This window comes from Bacillus rossius, chromosome 1, assembly GCF_032445375.1.
Source record: "Bacillus rossius redtenbacheri isolate Brsri chromosome 1, Brsri_v3, whole genome shotgun sequence".
In the NCBI taxonomy this organism is placed as follows: Eukaryota; Metazoa; Arthropoda; class Insecta; order Phasmatodea; family Bacillidae; genus Bacillus; species Bacillus rossius.
Genome location: NC_086330.1, coordinates 125945918 through 125965270, shown reverse-complemented (window position 1 = coordinate 125965270; position 19353 = coordinate 125945918). Strand labels below are relative to the sequence as shown.

At 35.3% G+C, this 19353-nt stretch overlaps 1 protein-coding gene across 19 annotated transcripts in view; it reads left to right on the top strand.

The window, feature by feature from the left end:
- The window catches only part of LOC134544890 (protein PRRC2C), a 355574-nt gene that overhangs the window by 176998 nt on the left and 159223 nt on the right, over positions 1-19353 (top strand). For all 19 annotated transcript variants that reach the window (XM_063388526.1, XM_063388523.1, XM_063388533.1 and 16 more), the window contains 3 exons: positions 8808-8901; positions 14805-14955; positions 16118-16251. In XM_063388526.1, the coding sequence (XP_063244596.1) occupies positions 8808-8901; positions 14805-14955; positions 16118-16251 (379 nt within the window). The remainder of the gene's footprint in view (positions 1-8807; positions 8902-14804; positions 14956-16117; positions 16252-19353) is intronic.

The following is a 19353-nucleotide window of genomic DNA, read 5'->3' as shown; positions in this document are numbered from 1 at the left end:
AATGGCTTACGTGTTACGGTTTGTCAAATGTGCTCGACAAAAGGCTCGCACTCACGGACCTCTGTCCTCCTGTGAACTCCATCAGTCAACAAAGGTTATTTGCCGAAATATCCAAGGTCTACATTTTCAGTCTGATGTGCACGCTCTAAGAAAAAAAGGAATGTGTTCGACAAGGCTGCAACGACTCTCTCCATTTTTGGATGATGATGGTTTGCTCAGGGTGGGCGGTCGATTAAAGAACTCCACCCTAGATTTTTGTACTAAACATCCAATTTTATTACCTAAAGACCATCCTGTGGTTGCATCTCTTGTAGATTATTACCACCTAAAGTATCTTCATGCTGCACCCCAACTTCTTCATTCTCTTATCTCCCAACACTTCTGGATTTTGTCTGCAAGGTGTTTGATTCGCTCTAGAATATTCAGATGCGTTCGGTGTTTTCGATGCAAATCTGTTAACCAATTACCACTAATGGGTGAGCTGCCATCAACTAGAGTTACTCATACTCGGCCATTTGAGCAAACAGGAGTAGATTATGCAGGGCCAATTTCAATCCGATTGAATGGACTGCGCCGTTGTCCAATTCAAAAGGCATATGTTTGCATTTTCATTTGTTTTGTGACAAAAGCTGTCCACATTGAAATCGTGACTGATTTGACTGCCGATAGCTTCATTGCAGCCCTCTCACGTTTCGTGTCGAGGAGAGGATTATGTACTGCTCTTTACTCAGATTGTGGCACTAATTTTGTGGGAGCATCCAGACAGCTGACTCGAATTTTCCAACATCTTCTGAAATCCACAGAATTACAAGAATTTGCATTGTCACAGTCCATTGTCTTCCATTTTCTTCCACCTGCAAGTCCTCACCAAGGAGGTCTATGGGAGGCTGCAGTAAAATCTGCCAAATACCATCTTCGTCGAGTTATTGGTGAACAGGTCCTCACTCTTGAAGAGTTGATGACACTTTGTGCCAGAGTGGAGGCTGTTCTGAACTCCAGACCATTGACTCCTTTATCGTCAGATCCATGTGACATCGCTGCATTGACTCCAGGTCATTTTTTGATTGGAGCTCCACTTGTAGCCATACCCGAACCCAATGAGGACGACCAGACGCTGTGTCTTTCCAGAAGATGGAAGATGGTGTGCACGCTCGCTACCCAGTTCTGGAGACGCTGGTATAGAGAATATTTGCAACAGATGCAGCCTCGAGGGAAGTGGACCACTCAGACACCTGGACTCACTGTGGGTGACCTTGTCCTTATTGGTGAGGAACGTGTGCCTCCTCAAGGGTGGTGCTTGGCCAGAGTGACTAAAGTGCACCCAGGCAAAGACGGAGTCGTCAGAGTTGCCACTGTTCGCACACAGACGGGAGAACTTACTCGCCCTGTGCATAAGCTATACAGACTTCCAATTCAGTAAATCCATGTGGGGGAACTGATTAGTGTTGTCTGTAGCTGGCTTGGCTTCAGATTAGAATAGATGTGTGTGTCCGACATATTGTGAACTAGACAAATTTTAATATGTTGTGGAGTGTGTGCCCTTCATGTATAAATCTGTTTGGAGACCTCATGTATGTCTCGGTGGGCGGTATGTTTGATATTGTATGTTAAGAAATTTTGTTTTCTAACTTTTGTGGTGTGGCCACCCTGGTCAGATGTAACAAACAACAAAAGAACCTAGTGTGTGATTCAGTGCATCAAGATGGCCGACAAGTGGTGGTGTATGCGCGCGTGGTCCTCCGGAACTTTTTGCCTCGTGGAACATGAATTTGTGTAACAGTACTGTAAGGAGGTTAGGCACTGACCTACCCTAACATTGATTCTTTAGCGTGGGGTTTTGAGAAGTTAAAAAAATATTTATTCTTGTGTTATGTTTTGTATGGAAATATTTGTCTCTGCATTCCTTAAATGTTTTCTATAACTCCTTTGTTTCTGTCTGTGATATCTGGCAGAGATGATTTATAAATTTAAGTTTAAGCCGGGTTTTGGGAAGAAGGAGTAAGGAAGGGCCGTCCAGCTGGCGCCAGGTGTTTGAAAGCGTTGTGGCGTGACCTAGTTAGCTGTGATTGGCCAAGTGACGTTTCACTTTATTTGAGACAAAATCGCTGTATGCTGCCGCCATATTGTGCCGGAACTATTTCTTTATAGGTTGCCAGAAGTTATTGTAAGCTGTTAAATAATGGTAAAGTAAATGAATTTGTGGTTTAAAATCTTGTATCTTTTTTTGTTAAACTTATGTTACTTTGAAGTGTATATTTGGTTGAAGTAAGTGCAAATATTGACCGCGGAAGGATATGGAACTTTGTCTTTGGAGGGAGAGGAGGGTTGTAACGGTGATTTTGGAAGGAGCTGTGAAACATGTGGTGAAAATAAAGTTTTTCTTTGTAGTTGGGCGTTATTAAATTATTACTGGAGAGTTACCCACTACAGTACGTTTTGTTAAGGAAGATGTCATTAAGAAGAATTTTCTTTCACCAGGCAAACTTATTTTGAGCACAAATAACTTGCTACATGCAAAAAATGTTGATGTTGATTTTGCTGTAAGAGATGCATTACAAAAAGCAAAAGGAGTGAAAGAACTTAAGATTTTGGAATTCAAGCAATGTTGTCGCCAAGCTCTAACTCAATGTACCACAAAATTGTTGGACAAGTCTCCTCTGAAATTCAGACTAACTGAGGCACTGACATTTCTTGATCCTGCTGTTGCTACTAAATCTGTTCTGTTCAAGAAAAATTTGGCATCATGCTTGGAAATATTGGTGAAACACAATTGGTTATCTGGTGTGCAAGCAGACAGCATTCAGCGTGAATTACATCTTCTTCTAGAGTCAGAAGAAGTGATTGGATGCATGACTGCATTTGAAAAACATTCTCGCCTCGATCATCATTGGATGAAGTTGTTTAGTTCACACAATGTTTCAAGCCAAGTAGTTAATTTTGTTAAATTTCTACTGATAATTTCTCATGGAAATGCTAGTTTAGAGAAAGGATTTTCGGTGAATGGTGACTGTTTGATTGAAAATCAAAAAGAACACAGCCTTGTGGCGTTAAGACATGTGCACAATGCAGTTATCTTAGCAGGTGGGGTTGAGCATGTAAAAATAACAAAATCAATGATGCAGTTTGTTAGGAATTCCCATGCAAAATACCTTGAGGCTCTGTAGACACAGCAAGAGCTGGACAAAATTGAACATTATAAACACCAAACCAAAAAGCGACAAGTAAAAGAACTAGAATTGTTGGAAACAAAAAAATTGAAACTGGTAGAAGATATGAAGAAGGAAGTTGATGCCATCAATGCAAAAATAGACTTTATAAAAAAAATTGAAAGGTTAATTTAGTGTGTGTTTTTTTATGTACATAATTTTTTCAACTTTTAATTTTTGAGGGTGTTAAATAATAAAGTGTCAAGTTGAAGAATTTGTTTGTGTTGTGTGATATGCTACAAAAAATGCAAGTACCAGCAGTATAAGTACGGATGCGATCACCGATTGCGTCAAAATAACCAGAATAGAATACCCTACCACGCCACGTAGTATAGCATCTCAGCCCGCGGCCGACGCAGCATTGTCCTGCTATCTATTGGCGACGCGGGCTGTCTGCTGGCGGCCATGTTGGTTCAGGATGTTGCTACAGGTGGCGCTACTGTAGCGCGACGATTTAATTCCTTACAAAAAAGCAGGAGTGTGGCAACGCACATACGCCTCAAACGAAATAGTCGCTGAAAAACTATACTTTTTTCATTTAAAGAAACCTGTCAACTTTTTTAGAAAATAAATTTGGGATTAAACTCAAACCATCACCACCCCTTTCCCGGACAGATACCCCAACAACTGACCGAAACAAAAGTTACAAGAATACTGTCCTAGCGATTCGAAAATAAATACGGTAGTGCCTACTAGAGGTGTAAAAGTAACGAAAAAATGTGTACCCGTATGTATTCGTTACTCTAACAATAGTGCTCGTTACTATCGTTACGTTACTCGTTACTTCTGATACCGCATAACATGCTATGTTATGATGCAGCAACGAATCCAGTCTTATTGCGTACGCGTACAGTATGACGTCGCGTAAATAATAAATAGAATATAAACAATTAACAATATTTGATAATTAATAGTTTTTGTTAACCAAGAAACAATTAAATCTCATTAGAGCGGCTTTTTAATATTATCTCTTTTAAGATAACAACAACAAAAACGTGAAAATACGCGATTATAAAAACAAAAACATACATATTTCTAATTTGTAAAAAATACTTTCTTACGTTGTTTCTGTTCCAATCTCGAACTTTGTCTACACACACAATACCTTTAATAAACAGTAAAAAATCTTGGATGACGAATTTCCAAATTATACTTTACTTAATAAACAACCTCGTTCTTTGTAACGTAAATTCATCTAATATGCCCGCGCATGCATAAAACATACGAAAAATGCGAGTAACGAGATGCAGCCGTGTGTAACATTTCGTTTCTCGTTACTAGTTACTAGATGGCGCACCCGTTACTCAGTACCAAATACATACAGTTTGCTACAGCTCTAGTGCGGACAGAAGTTTGATAAAAGAAAGAAAGTACGGGATTCTATTTTTAAAGCCACGCACTTAGGTGGCGACTGCAAGGCTGAAGAATGTGACAGGTGTCAACGGCAAGATGTCTAGTGGCGAGCGAGAGGGGTGGAGATAAAGCAGACAAATAACAAAAGCGCGCTTCAAGCAATCACGCCGTAAATTCCTCAAAAATACCTCGTTATACCATTTTCTCGCTATTACCGTGCTCGCTATAACGAGATTCTACATTCTGCAAGATGACTGACAATCTTCCAGCTAGTTGTTCTTTGCTTTCTTTACAATTGCGAGGCACAGATGGCCATTCTTAATTCACTATTTACGTACAATAGTAGTTGTGAATGACGTGACAATAAGATACTTGTGCTGAATACTCCATAAAATAATGGTTTCTTTTGATACTGAACTGAAACAAAATACAATCAGTAAATAAATTGTGTAGAGTGAAGACGAATCCACGTTTTTTACCTTGATTTTCCATTTATCCCGGAATAGTCTAGATTTCGCATTTTATAGTGGAAAAAATATAATTTAGCATATTTTCGCATCTATTACGCGAAAACGAAAAATCACCATCCCTAAAAGCATGTGTTTTTTTTCTGTAGGTCTTCTTTCATTTTAAATTATCATCCCTATCTGCTATTGAAAAAAGGGACAGAAAAGATCAGAATCTTGGCACAAAAACTCTGTTGGTCACTTCCTGCATCCGTAATCTTTCCATCAGACTGGCTGAAGCAAGGGGTGAAGGAAGGGAAGGGGAGACTTCCCTTTTGTCAGTTTCAAAGATTTATGAACCATTCACTTGTCACATGGGACTTAAAGTGAAGTTAAAAGACATGTGTGCCGGCTACCACAGCTACCAACCACATTTACTGGGGAAAGGATTAATTAGCCTTTATGCTTTCTGTGGTACCGTTGGTACAGACATTATATTTACGGTTCTTGGTGCCGGTTAATTTGCTGAGAACTGGCAGAACCCAGACCAACTCTTCATTACCAATAATTAGTTTCAATATGGTGACTTCTACAGAGTATTAGCTAGAGATGGGAAAAAATGGTGTAACGATTTTTCCGCGAATTTTCGCGATAAAACGGGAAAAATGATTTTTTAACTATAAAACGCGAAATTCTGAAAATCTCCGGAAAAAAATGTTAAAATATGAATTATTTGCAACTTTATAAAAGATTATGTGCGCGATGTCACAAAATACGATGTTCTTACATTAGGTTGGAAATACCACTTATTTTAAAACACCTTAGCTGTCTTTTAGCGTCTTCCATATGCCAGAAACATTATGCCTATCAATTCAGAAAATTACCCATTGCAGTACTTATTCAGCCGGCAGCCTCCATATTTACACACAGCAGTCCTTACTCCTTCCCCTTTGCTTCACAATAGAATACAACATAATTTTTCCGTTGATTAAATTTTTCATTTCTTTACTCCGCTGCTTAATTAGTTCTTTTCGAATACCTGGTACCGAAAAAAAATGTTACATAATGTTTTTGTAAACATTTATTACGCCATCCTGAATTCTGAACTCGACATTCGTTTGTTTTCGTTTACGCAAGATTGCGGGAAGCCTACAACTCACGTAGTTTCGGTATCCTACCACGTTCGTGCAACTTCGGATTTCTCTCAAAAATTGAAATTAAAAAAATCGAAGGTTTAGGTTAGGTTAGGTTAGTCACAACATGCTTGTTTTCATTGGAAACTTCTGATTTAGTGGCTGAAGTGGCGTTAATACCAAAACGCAAAACTTCGGAAATCTTCGGAAATTCTTGCAGGGAACCGAAACTATGTGAATTGTAGGCTTCCCCCAGATTGCAACGGAAGACAATTGAATGCGCTAGCAGCGAGCACAGCGATAGTACACGTACCAACGTACCAATTTTTCGTTAGCAAAACAACGCGTGACGTGTGTTTTCTTTCGGGATACCTAGTTAATTTGCAGTGTTCATTAATATTCTATACGTTTGCAAAAGTTTACACGGACAGGCAGTTTAAGTAAAACAAGAATCCTTGTAGGTTTCGACTTATTTACTGACTAGGCCCAATATAGCTATGCCAAAATTTAAAGCATCTTGTTTATCGCGGGCAACGGAATTTAAATCGGAAGGACTGTACGTTTCCAACAACATTTTGTTCTGCAAATGGTGCAATTGCCGAGTTGATTACGAGAGAAGGGACACTGTTGTCAAACATGTTGCTAGTAAGCATCATATGAAAGTGAGGTTAGGTGCCGAGGGCACAAGCAGTGGCAGCAAACGTCTTGCAACACTAGAAGAAGTCGCACAAGTCGGGGAAAAAGTACGAGAGGACAGAGAGACATTTATTTTGGATACAACCGAGGCTTTTATATCTGCCAACATACCACTCCAGAAATTAGACAATTACGTCGTTGGATTAATAAAAATGTAAAGGGTGGGGGAGATCTTCCTACAGCCAGTTCCCTTAGGAGAACATATGTTCCAAAATTAGGGGAGAAAGTGGAAGCACAGTTAAAAGATAAATTTGAAGGGCGCTTTAAAATTTTGAAGAAAATGTCGTAAGTTCCGGTAGTAAAAAAATTATCTTTTTTAAAAATATCATTTAAAAATATGTTTTCCTATAAAAACACAAAACACCGCAATTGCTGTTTATTGAAACGAAATTGGCATAAAAATAACACCGCTTTTTCCCATCACTAGTAATAGCATATTATAGGTGCAGGTTGTCCTTCACTGGTGTGTTCTTTCAAGAAGAGAGGTTTTATCACGTGTTTATTAATTCATTTTGGTGTGTACATTACAGATCTGCAGTACTCGAAAATCGAGCTCGAGATGAGTACTTACTTCAAGCTCGAGTTCGGTTCGTAAAAATTGTTACGCTCGAAAATTTTGAGCTTCAACAGCAGCAGGTTATTTGGCCGAAAAGCATTGTGACTGTCTTTTACTATTTACGGAAATAAATGCAGTAAAACTCTCTTACGAGGTTTCGCATGGTAGGTTTTTCCGTATAAAGGGTTTAAACTGTCCGGGGTCTCATCATTTACGCCATTAAATGTGTGATATAATGTCCCGTTTAAAATTTTTCTAAAATTTCCTTTCTCAAATAGTAATGGCGCACGTAAATATAAAGAAAAGACAAATGAACGACAACTTGTAAGTACTCGGCTCGAAGTAAAATTCTTAGGCTCGCAGACCTCTAGTATACATTATATGTATTAAAATGGGACATTTAAACAGCACAAACAACCTTCTTTTTCTGCGTAAAAACTTCAACATCAAGTGGTGCTGCAGGATTGTTTGTTTCTGAAAGGTCAGGGAAATTTGTCAATTTAGTTCTGGAGAACCTGGATTACACTGCATGTTACGCTGTAAGGTATACTAGATATTTTTTAATTCTTCAAGAGAGACGTTATCATAAAAAGTTCAAGCATTTAAAACTGGCCGCAGCGCTAAGGAAGGTGGTTGGGTGGACAAGTGAGCAGGTGACTTGCTGCGTGGCTTTGGGCTGGCGAGGAGGGCCAGCACACACTGTTCCACGCAACTGCAGCCGGAGGTTTTTTTTGTTGTTTCATTAGTAGCATTTAATGTTTTTTTTAATTAAGACCAAATAGTTAAAAAAAAAAAAGCAAAACAACCATATTTTCCGAAATCAGCTAATCCAAATTTTACGAATGCAATTTGTGGATTAGTGACTGTACGTAAAATTGGGGTTCTAGTGTACAATTATTTCTGTTAATTCTTAATGTGTATGTGTGTGTGTATATATATATATATAATTTTTTTGTTATATAAGATGGTTTTTAAAACTTCAATATATATCTTCTTTTTTTTTTAATGGTAGGGGCAGTATTATGATGCGTGGTAGTGACATACCTATGAGAAAGGGCAGTGGTGGACCCATTAGTAATAACAGTGGCATACACACGAGGAGGGGAAATCAGAGATGGACTTAAGTAGCGTGGCAGTCACTCACTAAATCACTAACAGCACTATGGATATTTCTCCTCATTCTTTCATTATGAGCAGTGCGAGAGTGTTATGTGTCGCCTTCTATAGCGATACATAAGTACATCAATTAGAACTAACATATATTGTGATATAAGTTAAAAATAAATCTGCTTCTACATTTTTTAATATTCTTATGTAATGTTCATTAGTTCACGAATAAATTGTAACTTAAAAGTACACATTATTTTTAATCCAATATCAAATTTCTTTATACAATGTTTTAATTTTTTTTGGGCAGTGTGATGGAAGTGAACGATCAGCCTCCATCTGGTGCCAGCAGTCAGAGAAGTACGCCGAATGGAGAGAAGGCTGCTGTGAAACTTGCCAGAGAGGTAATGTAATTCTGTGTTGTTTACCCTTGCAGGGCACTTTTAATATGTTCTTACAGCAGCAAGCATATCACAACCACAACAAGAGTACCACACATTCATTTGCGATGTAGTCAACTGTATCCATTATATTTTCCACACATGACTTACCACCCCAGTTCTGCATCCAGGACTGCGTCCAGGGCACACCCATTGTTTCTTACAACATTGTAAATCTCTCCCACCATGTTCTCCATTTGAACTGACTCTTGTAAAACAAAAAATTACTAAGTCACAAAGGCACTCAATAACTGTATATTTTAAGTGTCACTACCATTAACACAAAAATTTTTTGAATCATATTTACTATTTTCAACCTATTCTATATGCAACACATATTGGGTTAAGTTCTTACATTTTGAAACTTTTGAAAGTTTTTTTTTTGGGGGGTTTTCAGTGTTTCCAAAAATCTTTCCAGTTAATTGCTGTAGGTTTTGGCTAGTTTGTGAGTCAGCAACTTGGCTCCCCGTAGCTCTTAGCAATACACTATCAACAGAATTTTTTTTTTTAAACTGGTGTTTATCAATATATTTTTTTATAATTTGAATACAGTTAATCTTGTTTAAGGTATTTCCTAATTATATGTTTTACTACCTATTACGTTCACAAAATTATTTCCTTCATTACTTCCACATATCCCTATTGTAATGGTTCCCATTTAATACATTTTCTTTAATAGATGCTTCTGAGGATGCTTTTGAGGGAATTATTAATGTAATAATTTTTTTCTTCAAAACCTTTGTCCCATGCCGCACCCTATTACAAGATTAATGTTTCGACAAATTACTCCTTGCATTCATATAGTGATTCTCTTCCAACTGTACACCATTTCCCTCATTTGAGGCATAACGTCTGAAATACTCTGCAAACCACTAGCCATTTGTTGATTTATTGGTGTGACTTGTGACACAACTGGCACAGCAATTTTAGGAACTAAACACATTTTCATTTTTTGTTGAGCGCTGCAGTGAAATCTTTTATGTGGTAGATTTAATGGTTAAAATTTTAATTTGCATGTTTTGATATGATTTCTGTTCACTGACATCTTGCTCCGTGGTCTGTGAGAGTGCTTTTCTGTGAGACGACTTTGCAATTATTACTGAAGGTTTGTGGTATAGTCATCTATGGCTGCTGGAAAAACCTAAAATGATAAAAAAAATCCTCAGTATATGAAAACTGATAAAAAAAAAAACCTCAGTATATGAAAACTCATGCCTTGGGAAGGAAAAAAAAAATCACAGAAAATCGTATACGTTATTGGAGAAATAGTGAGTAATGGGTTTGCATTATCAATTTTATTTGAAAGGTGATAATTTGTTGCATGTGACCTCAGCAATTACCAAAGGTAGTTTGTTTATCACCTTTTTAACATGGCATTGATTTCAGTCATTTGTGACCGAGATTTAAACAAAACAGCTGTTGGTTGTCATTTTACATTCATGATGTTTTTCCCCATTCTGTCGCATCATGGTAAACATGTTATAATTCATAGTTGATCCATTTAAAAATATTTAATTATGTAGTAGTATTATTGAGGCAAGAGTAAGTAATGCTAAAAAAATAACCACAGAGGTTGATTCTGGTACCAAAAATGCTACTACAGCAAAACCCCTTATTTGCACTTTTCATGGGGACAAAGTAAAAAAGTGTAAAAAGCGGGAAAGTGTAAATAAAGGGAAAAGTAAGAAATACGTTAAAGTTAATTAAAATACAGTCGCATCCTGCAGCATTCATAACAAATGCGGGCTACATTACACATACGCATTGTAACACAGTAAAAAAATTAAAAAAAAAAAAAAAGGACCATAAATTGGAAATTTACTGTCAATAGCGCTCCGTGCGCGGAGAAAGGTCATCGTACTCAATCAGCTGTTATGGCGTGGCGTGGCCGCCGGCTGGCTCTCTGTGTTTGAGCTGCGCATGCGCAGTATAACTCACTCAACGCTCCGCCCAGACTCGTGACGTTCCATCAGCAGTCAGCCAATAGATGCGAGCTTAGCGGAAAAAAATATAAGCTCCACCTCCCGTGTACCAGTTTTATCCAGTTCTAATACCAGTTTATTGGTATACGCACCAGTTATCTCGCTGCCGTGACGTGTTCAAGTTTACGTTCATCTTGATGTCTTGATACCAATAATTAGAGTCAAGATTTTGTGGTGTTATTTTAAGACAAATTTCGGTGTAAAGAAATAAATATTTCGGTGTTATATGGTTTTATTTTTTTGCTCAAAATACCCACGGCAAAATTTTCTTGCTTTTCTATACGACATGCAAATTTATTAAACCAAATATTAATAAACACTAAAACCTCATGATATAATTACAATTAAGTTCATTTCTAATTCATAAATTCAAACTTTTAAATAACTACTTAAAATTTCACGACTTAATTACAATCACATACACTACCAAATTACACAATTAAGCACTTCCAAAGTTACTATTAAGACGGTTTTATTGAAATGCTATCATAGTTAAATTTTCCGCATTTTCTGGAGTGAGACGTTGTCTTCTGTCACTAACTACCAGTGAGTACCTAGAAAATGAACGTTCTGCATCAATATTTGATGTTGGGAACCAAATTGCCCTTAAACTGGCTTGAGCAAATTCACTGTAGTCCCCTTTAAGGGAGAAAAGTACCTTTGCAACATCAATTAGGCTTGTTTCTGGCAATGAAAGTTCATCCTCAATTATTTTTTTGAAAGCAACATAGCCATGTATGAATGTATCAATGGGAAGATGGGAAACAGAAGGCAAGTTATGCAGAGACTACTGTAGGTTTGCATCTTCTATGCTAATCGTACTCACATTTCTTGGGTTGAACAGCAAATTAATGGCATTAAAGACTCTTAGACAAGGATGTCGTTTAACAGATGAGTTTTGTCTCAAATGCTTATGTTTCTCACTCGCGACATGTTTCTCAAGCGTATCGCGTCTCTCGTAGTCTAGCCTGCAGTTACAGAATTTGCACATTAAAATTTTATCACTGAAATAAAATCCTTTGCTGGAAAATTCTTTCGATCTGTCACTGGCAGAAACCTTCGTTTTAGGCATTTTCAAAAATTTTTAATCACATCGGAAGAATTTAACCTCTTAATACGCAAAAACTTGCCGTGCTGGAAAGATCAAAATAATGGAGAATAGATGCGAATACAAACACATACCGAATACCAACATACGCACGTGAAAATTAATACCGACATAAACATGTACTATTTATTATTTACAATCGTTACGTTAAGCAGGGTTATTTTATTTTCGTACCCTACATACTTTATTTTAAACGCTTTAGTGTGTAATATTTTAATGATTAAAAACGTAATCTTAGAAAAACATATTTTGGACGTTTGTTATTTTTGTATTTACAGAACGTGAACGACGGCCATTGTATCATAGTTATCAACATCTTACATTATTACGGTACACAAGATTACAGTTTATTGAAAATATTACGTTAATTCCGAGACTTCATTTTAAAATCTTTAATGAATCACCGTCGCATATAATATATATGGCTGCTAGTTACTGTCAGAAATATTTGTTTGTGCTGAAGATAGTGAATTGTTCTTACAGAATGGAAAAAAAATCGTAAATAATCAGGATAGACGAAATTTCGTGACATATCGCGGATTTAGCACAATTTCATTTTATTTCGTGTTTTCAAGCGGTTTTCGGTGTTATTTCGTTTTATCGCACATTACCATATTATCGTGCCTGTACCAATAATAATTTATTACGATCCCCAGATATAAATGGTTAGTTTAAAAAATATGCGTCAACTGTACAATACTTCCGAAATTATAAAATACGTTTAAAACCGTTACCAAGACTCCGCTCATTTTATCTAGTGAAGTTTATGTCTCGTACTAGTATTTCGGCTAAGTTGTGATATAAATATAGTAATAGAACGTTTTTACATTCGTGAGTTTACGTTTTTCCCGAGTACATTTTAGATTGTCTCCTGCTATAATTACCGGACATTTACACGCCTAGGCTTAAATTATTATATGTTTAGAAATAAAAGCAATTTTTCATGTTATAAAATATGTTTATTTTGCGATTTAAAATGTTCACTGCCGACTATAGAAGTTACGTTTTTCACAATGTTTTTAGGCCTACTATCGTTGTTACGTGACGTAAATAGCGGGATGGATTAGATTTTTAAGACTTAATTCGTGTGAAAGTATTGTATTGGATTAAATGGGAACCAAACGGGCCCTGATGAATATAGTGCAAATAACGGGAAAACGTAAATAACGGTAACGTAAATAAGGGGTTTCACTGTATTTTAATTTTAACTTAAAATGTTCAGGTAATTAACAATTTTGAATAATTACTTAAGTCTTCAATATACATTTAATATAAATATTAAATGTGGCAACAAGCTGTGTTTTTTTAAATTTTATATATTTAAATTTGATTGGAGGCTTATTCTAAACAACAAATATTGGTGGTAATGGAAACCACACAAGTGGCCCAATTTTAAGAGAGATAACAAAAAAATAGCACATTCTCCAAGTGTCATTAGATTGAAATTTTTTTATGTAGCAACTAGTATTTAACTATATGCTAACATGCAGTATTGTGCAACTTAATGTGAAAACAATGTTTTTTTTTTGTATTTATTGTTTATTTGAAATATAAAAAATCTTTAAACTATAAACAAGGCTTAAATACTATTATTTAATAGGGAATATTCCTTTGCTTTAATCATTGCTTGAACTTTGATCAACATGGAGTCAATTAAATTTGTACAATTATTCTTAATTGATTTTCATCATACAGTCCATCTTTGGTAATCTGGCCTTGCAGATCGCCCACAAATTCTCAGTGGAATTGAGATCTGGCGAATTTCCAGAACATTCCAAAATTCTAATCTTCTTGTCCTTGAAATATTTCAACTTTTTCTTAGAAGTATGGCATGTAGCTGAGTCTTGTTTAAAAATTGCATTTCCATTGGCTTGATTTTTCTCCAACTCCTGAACAAAACATTGTCTAGCATTGCTTTGTATTTGTCACTATTCATTATTCCTACAACTGGGATAAGTTTGCCAAGTTCCGAGTACGAAAAACAGCCCTATAACATAGTTTTAAATGGATGTTTGACTGATTGTACAATATGGGCTGCAGTAAGTTTTTCATCCACCTCCTTACGAATAAATTTTGATTGCTGGCCCTATACTAGAAAATGTGTGTCGTCATCATTTATGGTCCAATTTACATATTTTTTGGCCCAATTCAGTCTGTTTATCATAGTGGCAGTCAAGAGGTTTTTTTTCTGTGGCCTCATGGCTTTTCTTCCACCTTCCAAGAGTGTTCTGCGTAGTACTTTAGAGTCATGGATTTTAACCCCAACCCATTCAAGATCTTGTTGAAGTTTGTAGTTTGTTTTTCTTGGGTGTAATTGTTGAGGTTATAGCTTGTTTATCTTGCCTGTAATTTGCTGTTAATGCAGAAGGTAAAAAAACTCTGACATCCAACCTAAAAAATATAATTGTACAGGTTTTTAGCGGTAAATAATATAGATCATAAGGTTATGATTTACCATGAAAACAACTGCCTTGAATTAACATAACAGTGTTGCCATAGCCAAAATACTAATTTTTTTGTTGTGTTCACATTAATTCGCACAATACTGTATTAACCTCTTAAAAAAAAAATTCTTAATAAACAAGTATTTAACTTCCAGTTCATTAAAAAAAAACATCTTAACATAGTTTCACTATACATGAAATTAAATAATTCTGTTAATTCCTTCCAACCACTGAAGAAATATTTATTAAAATACTTAAATGTCAGCTGCAAAACCAAACTTTTTTTTTTTCTCTACATTCCAAGTTGGTCTCAAACATGGGTTCTTATTACAGAGCATGGAGAAAGCTGTTCTTGATGGAACCTCTCCTCCTGTTCAGACAATAATTTTTGAAAATACTAATTACAAGTCATCTCCAGCTGACCTGGCTATGAAAGCAAAGTTTGGAAATCATCTAAAAAATCAAAGGATTGATAAGAGCAGAGGTAAGTTAAAGTGGTTTGTTTTTAGAACATCAGGATTAGAAACTAGAATCCCGCAATGACATAAGTTTGGTTGAAGCTCTGTTTAAATAGTTTTGTATCATGGTGGAAAATTCAATATTTTGGTACATAAGTATACATTTGTACTTTTTTTTTGTTTTTGTTGTAACAACTGTCAGATTTTGTCTTTCAGTTTAAAAATAATAATCTTAGTTTGAGTAGGGCAAATAATTCTGTATTAAAAAAATCTTGCAACAGAACAGAGTTTGTGACAGCATCATCTTGCACGACATTCTTTACATTTATGTTGCGATTTTTTGTGACGTAGGTTTTACATGAAGTAAGTCAATACCATGAGTCATAGTAGGTTGTAGTTGTGCAGCAAGGCAAACTTTAAGAAATTAATATACATAATATTTTTGGCAAAACATTGTTATTACAAGTTAATACAGAATTTGAAATTCATAATGCAGGAAAATATAATTATATATTGTTTTGAAGGCTACATGCATGAACATTATTTTAGTCGAATGAAAACTCAGTCATCTAGTAGTTGTTTGAGTTTTACCAACGTGTTAGAAACGGTGGAAGTACCGTATTTACCGCAAAAGGTTCGCCCCTGCATATGAGTCACATCTATAATTTTAGGCAAAAAAATCTTAACATTTTCACGTTAATAGTCCACGTCAAATAGTGTTTGCACTATATATCTGTCTACAGTAGAATAGAAGTAATGTTTTTATGGTGCGGGTCTTAGCTTATTGCCGCTTTAAAAATGTGGCACTTGTCCTTTCCCCTCTTTCTCTGTTTTTGCCCTTCCTATCTCCCCCGCCGTAGAACTATTTAACAAAAAATACAAAGGAAGAGTTTATTTTTTCACATCCACGTTTCCCTTTCTTTGTATTTTTTTTTATCACCTCGTTCCCCAAGAGAGAAAAGGCGGCATGCTATTTCCTTGTCAATTTTTTTTATAAGTTATTTGAATAAAAACAAGGGTGCTTTTTACAGAATTTTTTATAATGAATGAAATGTTACAGTAGAAAGCGTGGGATTATTTTTAACCATTTTACCATATTGTGAATCATATATACATGTGATATAAAGTTTTTTTATTCACTAGGAGTGAAGTTTTGTCTTATGACGTAAATGTTCACATTATTTTAAGAGCGGAAACTGAGTGAGGACGCAGAAGAAGTAGCACTGGGCTTCTCGAGCAAACCTCCAGGTACTATGGGCGACATCTCTAAGAGTTCCGACAGCAAAGCTGACCAGATGCAGATGCCACTGGGATTCAACAAGGTATGTTTATTTTGGACACTGTATCCTGATGCTAAAAGATTTTCGACATTAGTAAAAGTATGGTATGATCTTGAAAACTGATGCCTTTTGGACTAACGGTATATAATAATTGTTCTGTAATACTGAGCCTTAATAATTAATCTGAACTTTTAATCGTAAATACCAGTTTTTAATGCCTTAGAGAAAAGTATTTTACAATAAAAAGTTTTTGAGGTGTGTGTACTAGTGTTGTTGTACTAGTAATCCATTAGTTCTCATGATACTATTCATTGACAGATTATTAAAGTATGTAAATCAGATATTGTTTGGTAGTTTACTTTAAAATACAACCCAATACATTAGAACCCATTTTTTACACTATTCAAGGTGGTGTCAAAAAATGTTGTAAAATAAGAGAAATGTATGAAAAAATAATTTTGGCTCTGAGATCAGTGTTATACAACCTTAACATACCAATACTATGACATACATATTATTTGTGGTTAAGTGTGTCTCAAGCATACGAAAATAGAATAATTAACATTAAAGTCCTATATTTAAATTCTGTATAGGGTATAGGTAAGCGTACATACAGTATCTTGTACACCTATCCCTCACTTAGCATGATTAATTTGTTTCTAAAAATGCCCGTGTCATTCAAAAACGCGTATTCTGAAACATTAGTTTCCATAAATAGCAAAGCTATTTTATTTAATGTGTTCCAAAATTTATGTAGGAAAATATACTATACGTAATATAAATGCATAGAATAACACACAACTATAAATGTCACATCATTAATCATTATATGCCTCCCATCGCACTATGTATGACAAATACGACACCACGTAACGGGAGATACGTGGTTATGTATGATCAGTCAGCTGGCTGGCTGACATGCCCGCCCGGACGTGACCTTCAACTCACATCGCATACCTATCCAAACAGTCCTTTACTGACAGTGAAACCGATATTACTGTCCGGATAATTACATTTTAATTTTTAAAAATGAAAGTACTTATTCGCGTATCACCATGTGGTTCACACCAATCCTGTCAAGTCAATGTATATTTTTTTCTTTGCAACATTCATTTCACAACATTTTCCACGTGAATCGTCTGTTCATTTCTGTTCCGGTATCTAATGTCAAATATATTCCCGCTAGTACAACTAACAGCATCAGACTTATATAAAACTTTTGGTAAGAGTCCTTATTTGTACGATTGTGCGCACAGTTGACTTGCTTAAAACTAAAGTGCGACCAACATAAGTGTGGCCTTCATGACAATCTGCGTGCCGTAATACTTCTAGTTTTGTATCAAATACTTGAACATGATGCATCATGAGTGATCAAGCACATACAGTTACCGGCAGCTGAATGGGCAGATGTTGCTCTTGTGTAGTGTTGTGAGTTGGGTAAATACCCAGTGGGTAGGGTATTTATAAATGGGTATTTACCTTGGTACTTACCCCTGCCTCTGGTAAATACCCAAAATGAGGGTTTTTAAAGTAAAATCACTTTTTAAGTGTATAATCATATTTTATTGCTGTAACTTTATGCTCATCTGTTACTAAATTAACCTTATAAAACCATTTAGTAATCATAAATAAAGTAAAAAAATACACTTAAATTTTTAATGAAATATAGCAGCATGAATTTCAATATTTTAGATTATAATTTTCACAAAATTTGCTAGTTATTCTAAATCTAAAACATAATTTTTTTTCTTAAGGGAAATTTTTGTTTTCATTTGTTTGTCGAATATGGCTACACTGAACCACTGTAGATTAGCAGCCATGTTGTTCATTGAGTTACATGATGCAGTGAAGGAAGTTAAACATACATAACCTCACTACTTCTTGTGTTCAATTTACCATGTTTTCATTTTAATTTTCATTGTTAAAGAGTTTCTCAATATGGAGAAAAAGAAAGGGCCAACTTGGAATTCTTTTAAAGAGAATAGTAAAGGAGTGGAATGTAAATACTGTTGTAAAACATACAAACATTCTAATGTTAATAAAATGACAAATCATATAAAAAAAAGTGTTTCAAGTGTCCTGAAATTATGAAGAAAATTCTCTATTGCAGCAATACTGTAAAACCTTTTCAAACAGTGATGTGTACATCCAAAAAAAAGCAGTGAAAAAGTATCGCAAACTCAAATTGTGTGTTAGCTGATGTAGCGATAAGAATCCTTGGGGCTTCTGTCACATCAGCTGCTACAGAACAAACATTCAGTACCTTTAACTGGATTCATGACAAGAAAAGAAACAGGTTAACAACCTTACGTGCTACCAAGATAACGTATGTATCTCATAACTGGAAATTACTAAACAGTACTACCGAGACAGAAGGAAAACAAAAAGAGAGAGAGAGAGAGAAATAAGGTACGTATCTCCATACAAGAACCACAGCAAAACTGACAGTGAAGATGAAGATGACACACAGGAAGATGACAAGCTGGAACTTACTAGTGAAAGTGATAGTGAAGTGATTAGTGAATGAAGACAAACTTAAACTTGGAAGAGTATTATTAAAAATATTAGTCGAGGAATATTTTTAACTTTTAGTCCATTTTGCATAGATGAAGAGTGAAGATCAAATAAACATACAATTAATTTCTCAGCAATTCTTAGAAAATTTTGAAAATACATGTTTACTTTTTATTTTAATATTGTGTAAGTTAAATAACATTGTAGGTTAATAATGTGAGATTTAAGTAAGGACTGGAAAGTAATAACAGATGGATTAAAATAAAAAAGATAAATTAAAAACAGAAACTTAAAAAACCAAAAATGTAAATATGATTAGTTATATATGCTAAAACTTTGAAAGGTGATTCCTTCTTCAAAAAACAAAGTAGTCAAGTCTTAGAGTTACACTACGCCATTTTTTTTGCGTAGTACTATTCTCTAGGGAAAATTTGTAGTTAAAAAATTTAAAATAGTTAATATTGACAAAGAATGGAAAATGATGTAGAGTAAAATTAAAATATTTTGATAAATCTTTAGTGTGTTGAATTATCCAACCTTCGGGGGGAAAAAACCTTAAAATAAAACTCTCCTCTTCATGATAATAATAGGTCAGGTCAGGTCAGGTTACCCTATTCGCTATTCCCCAAA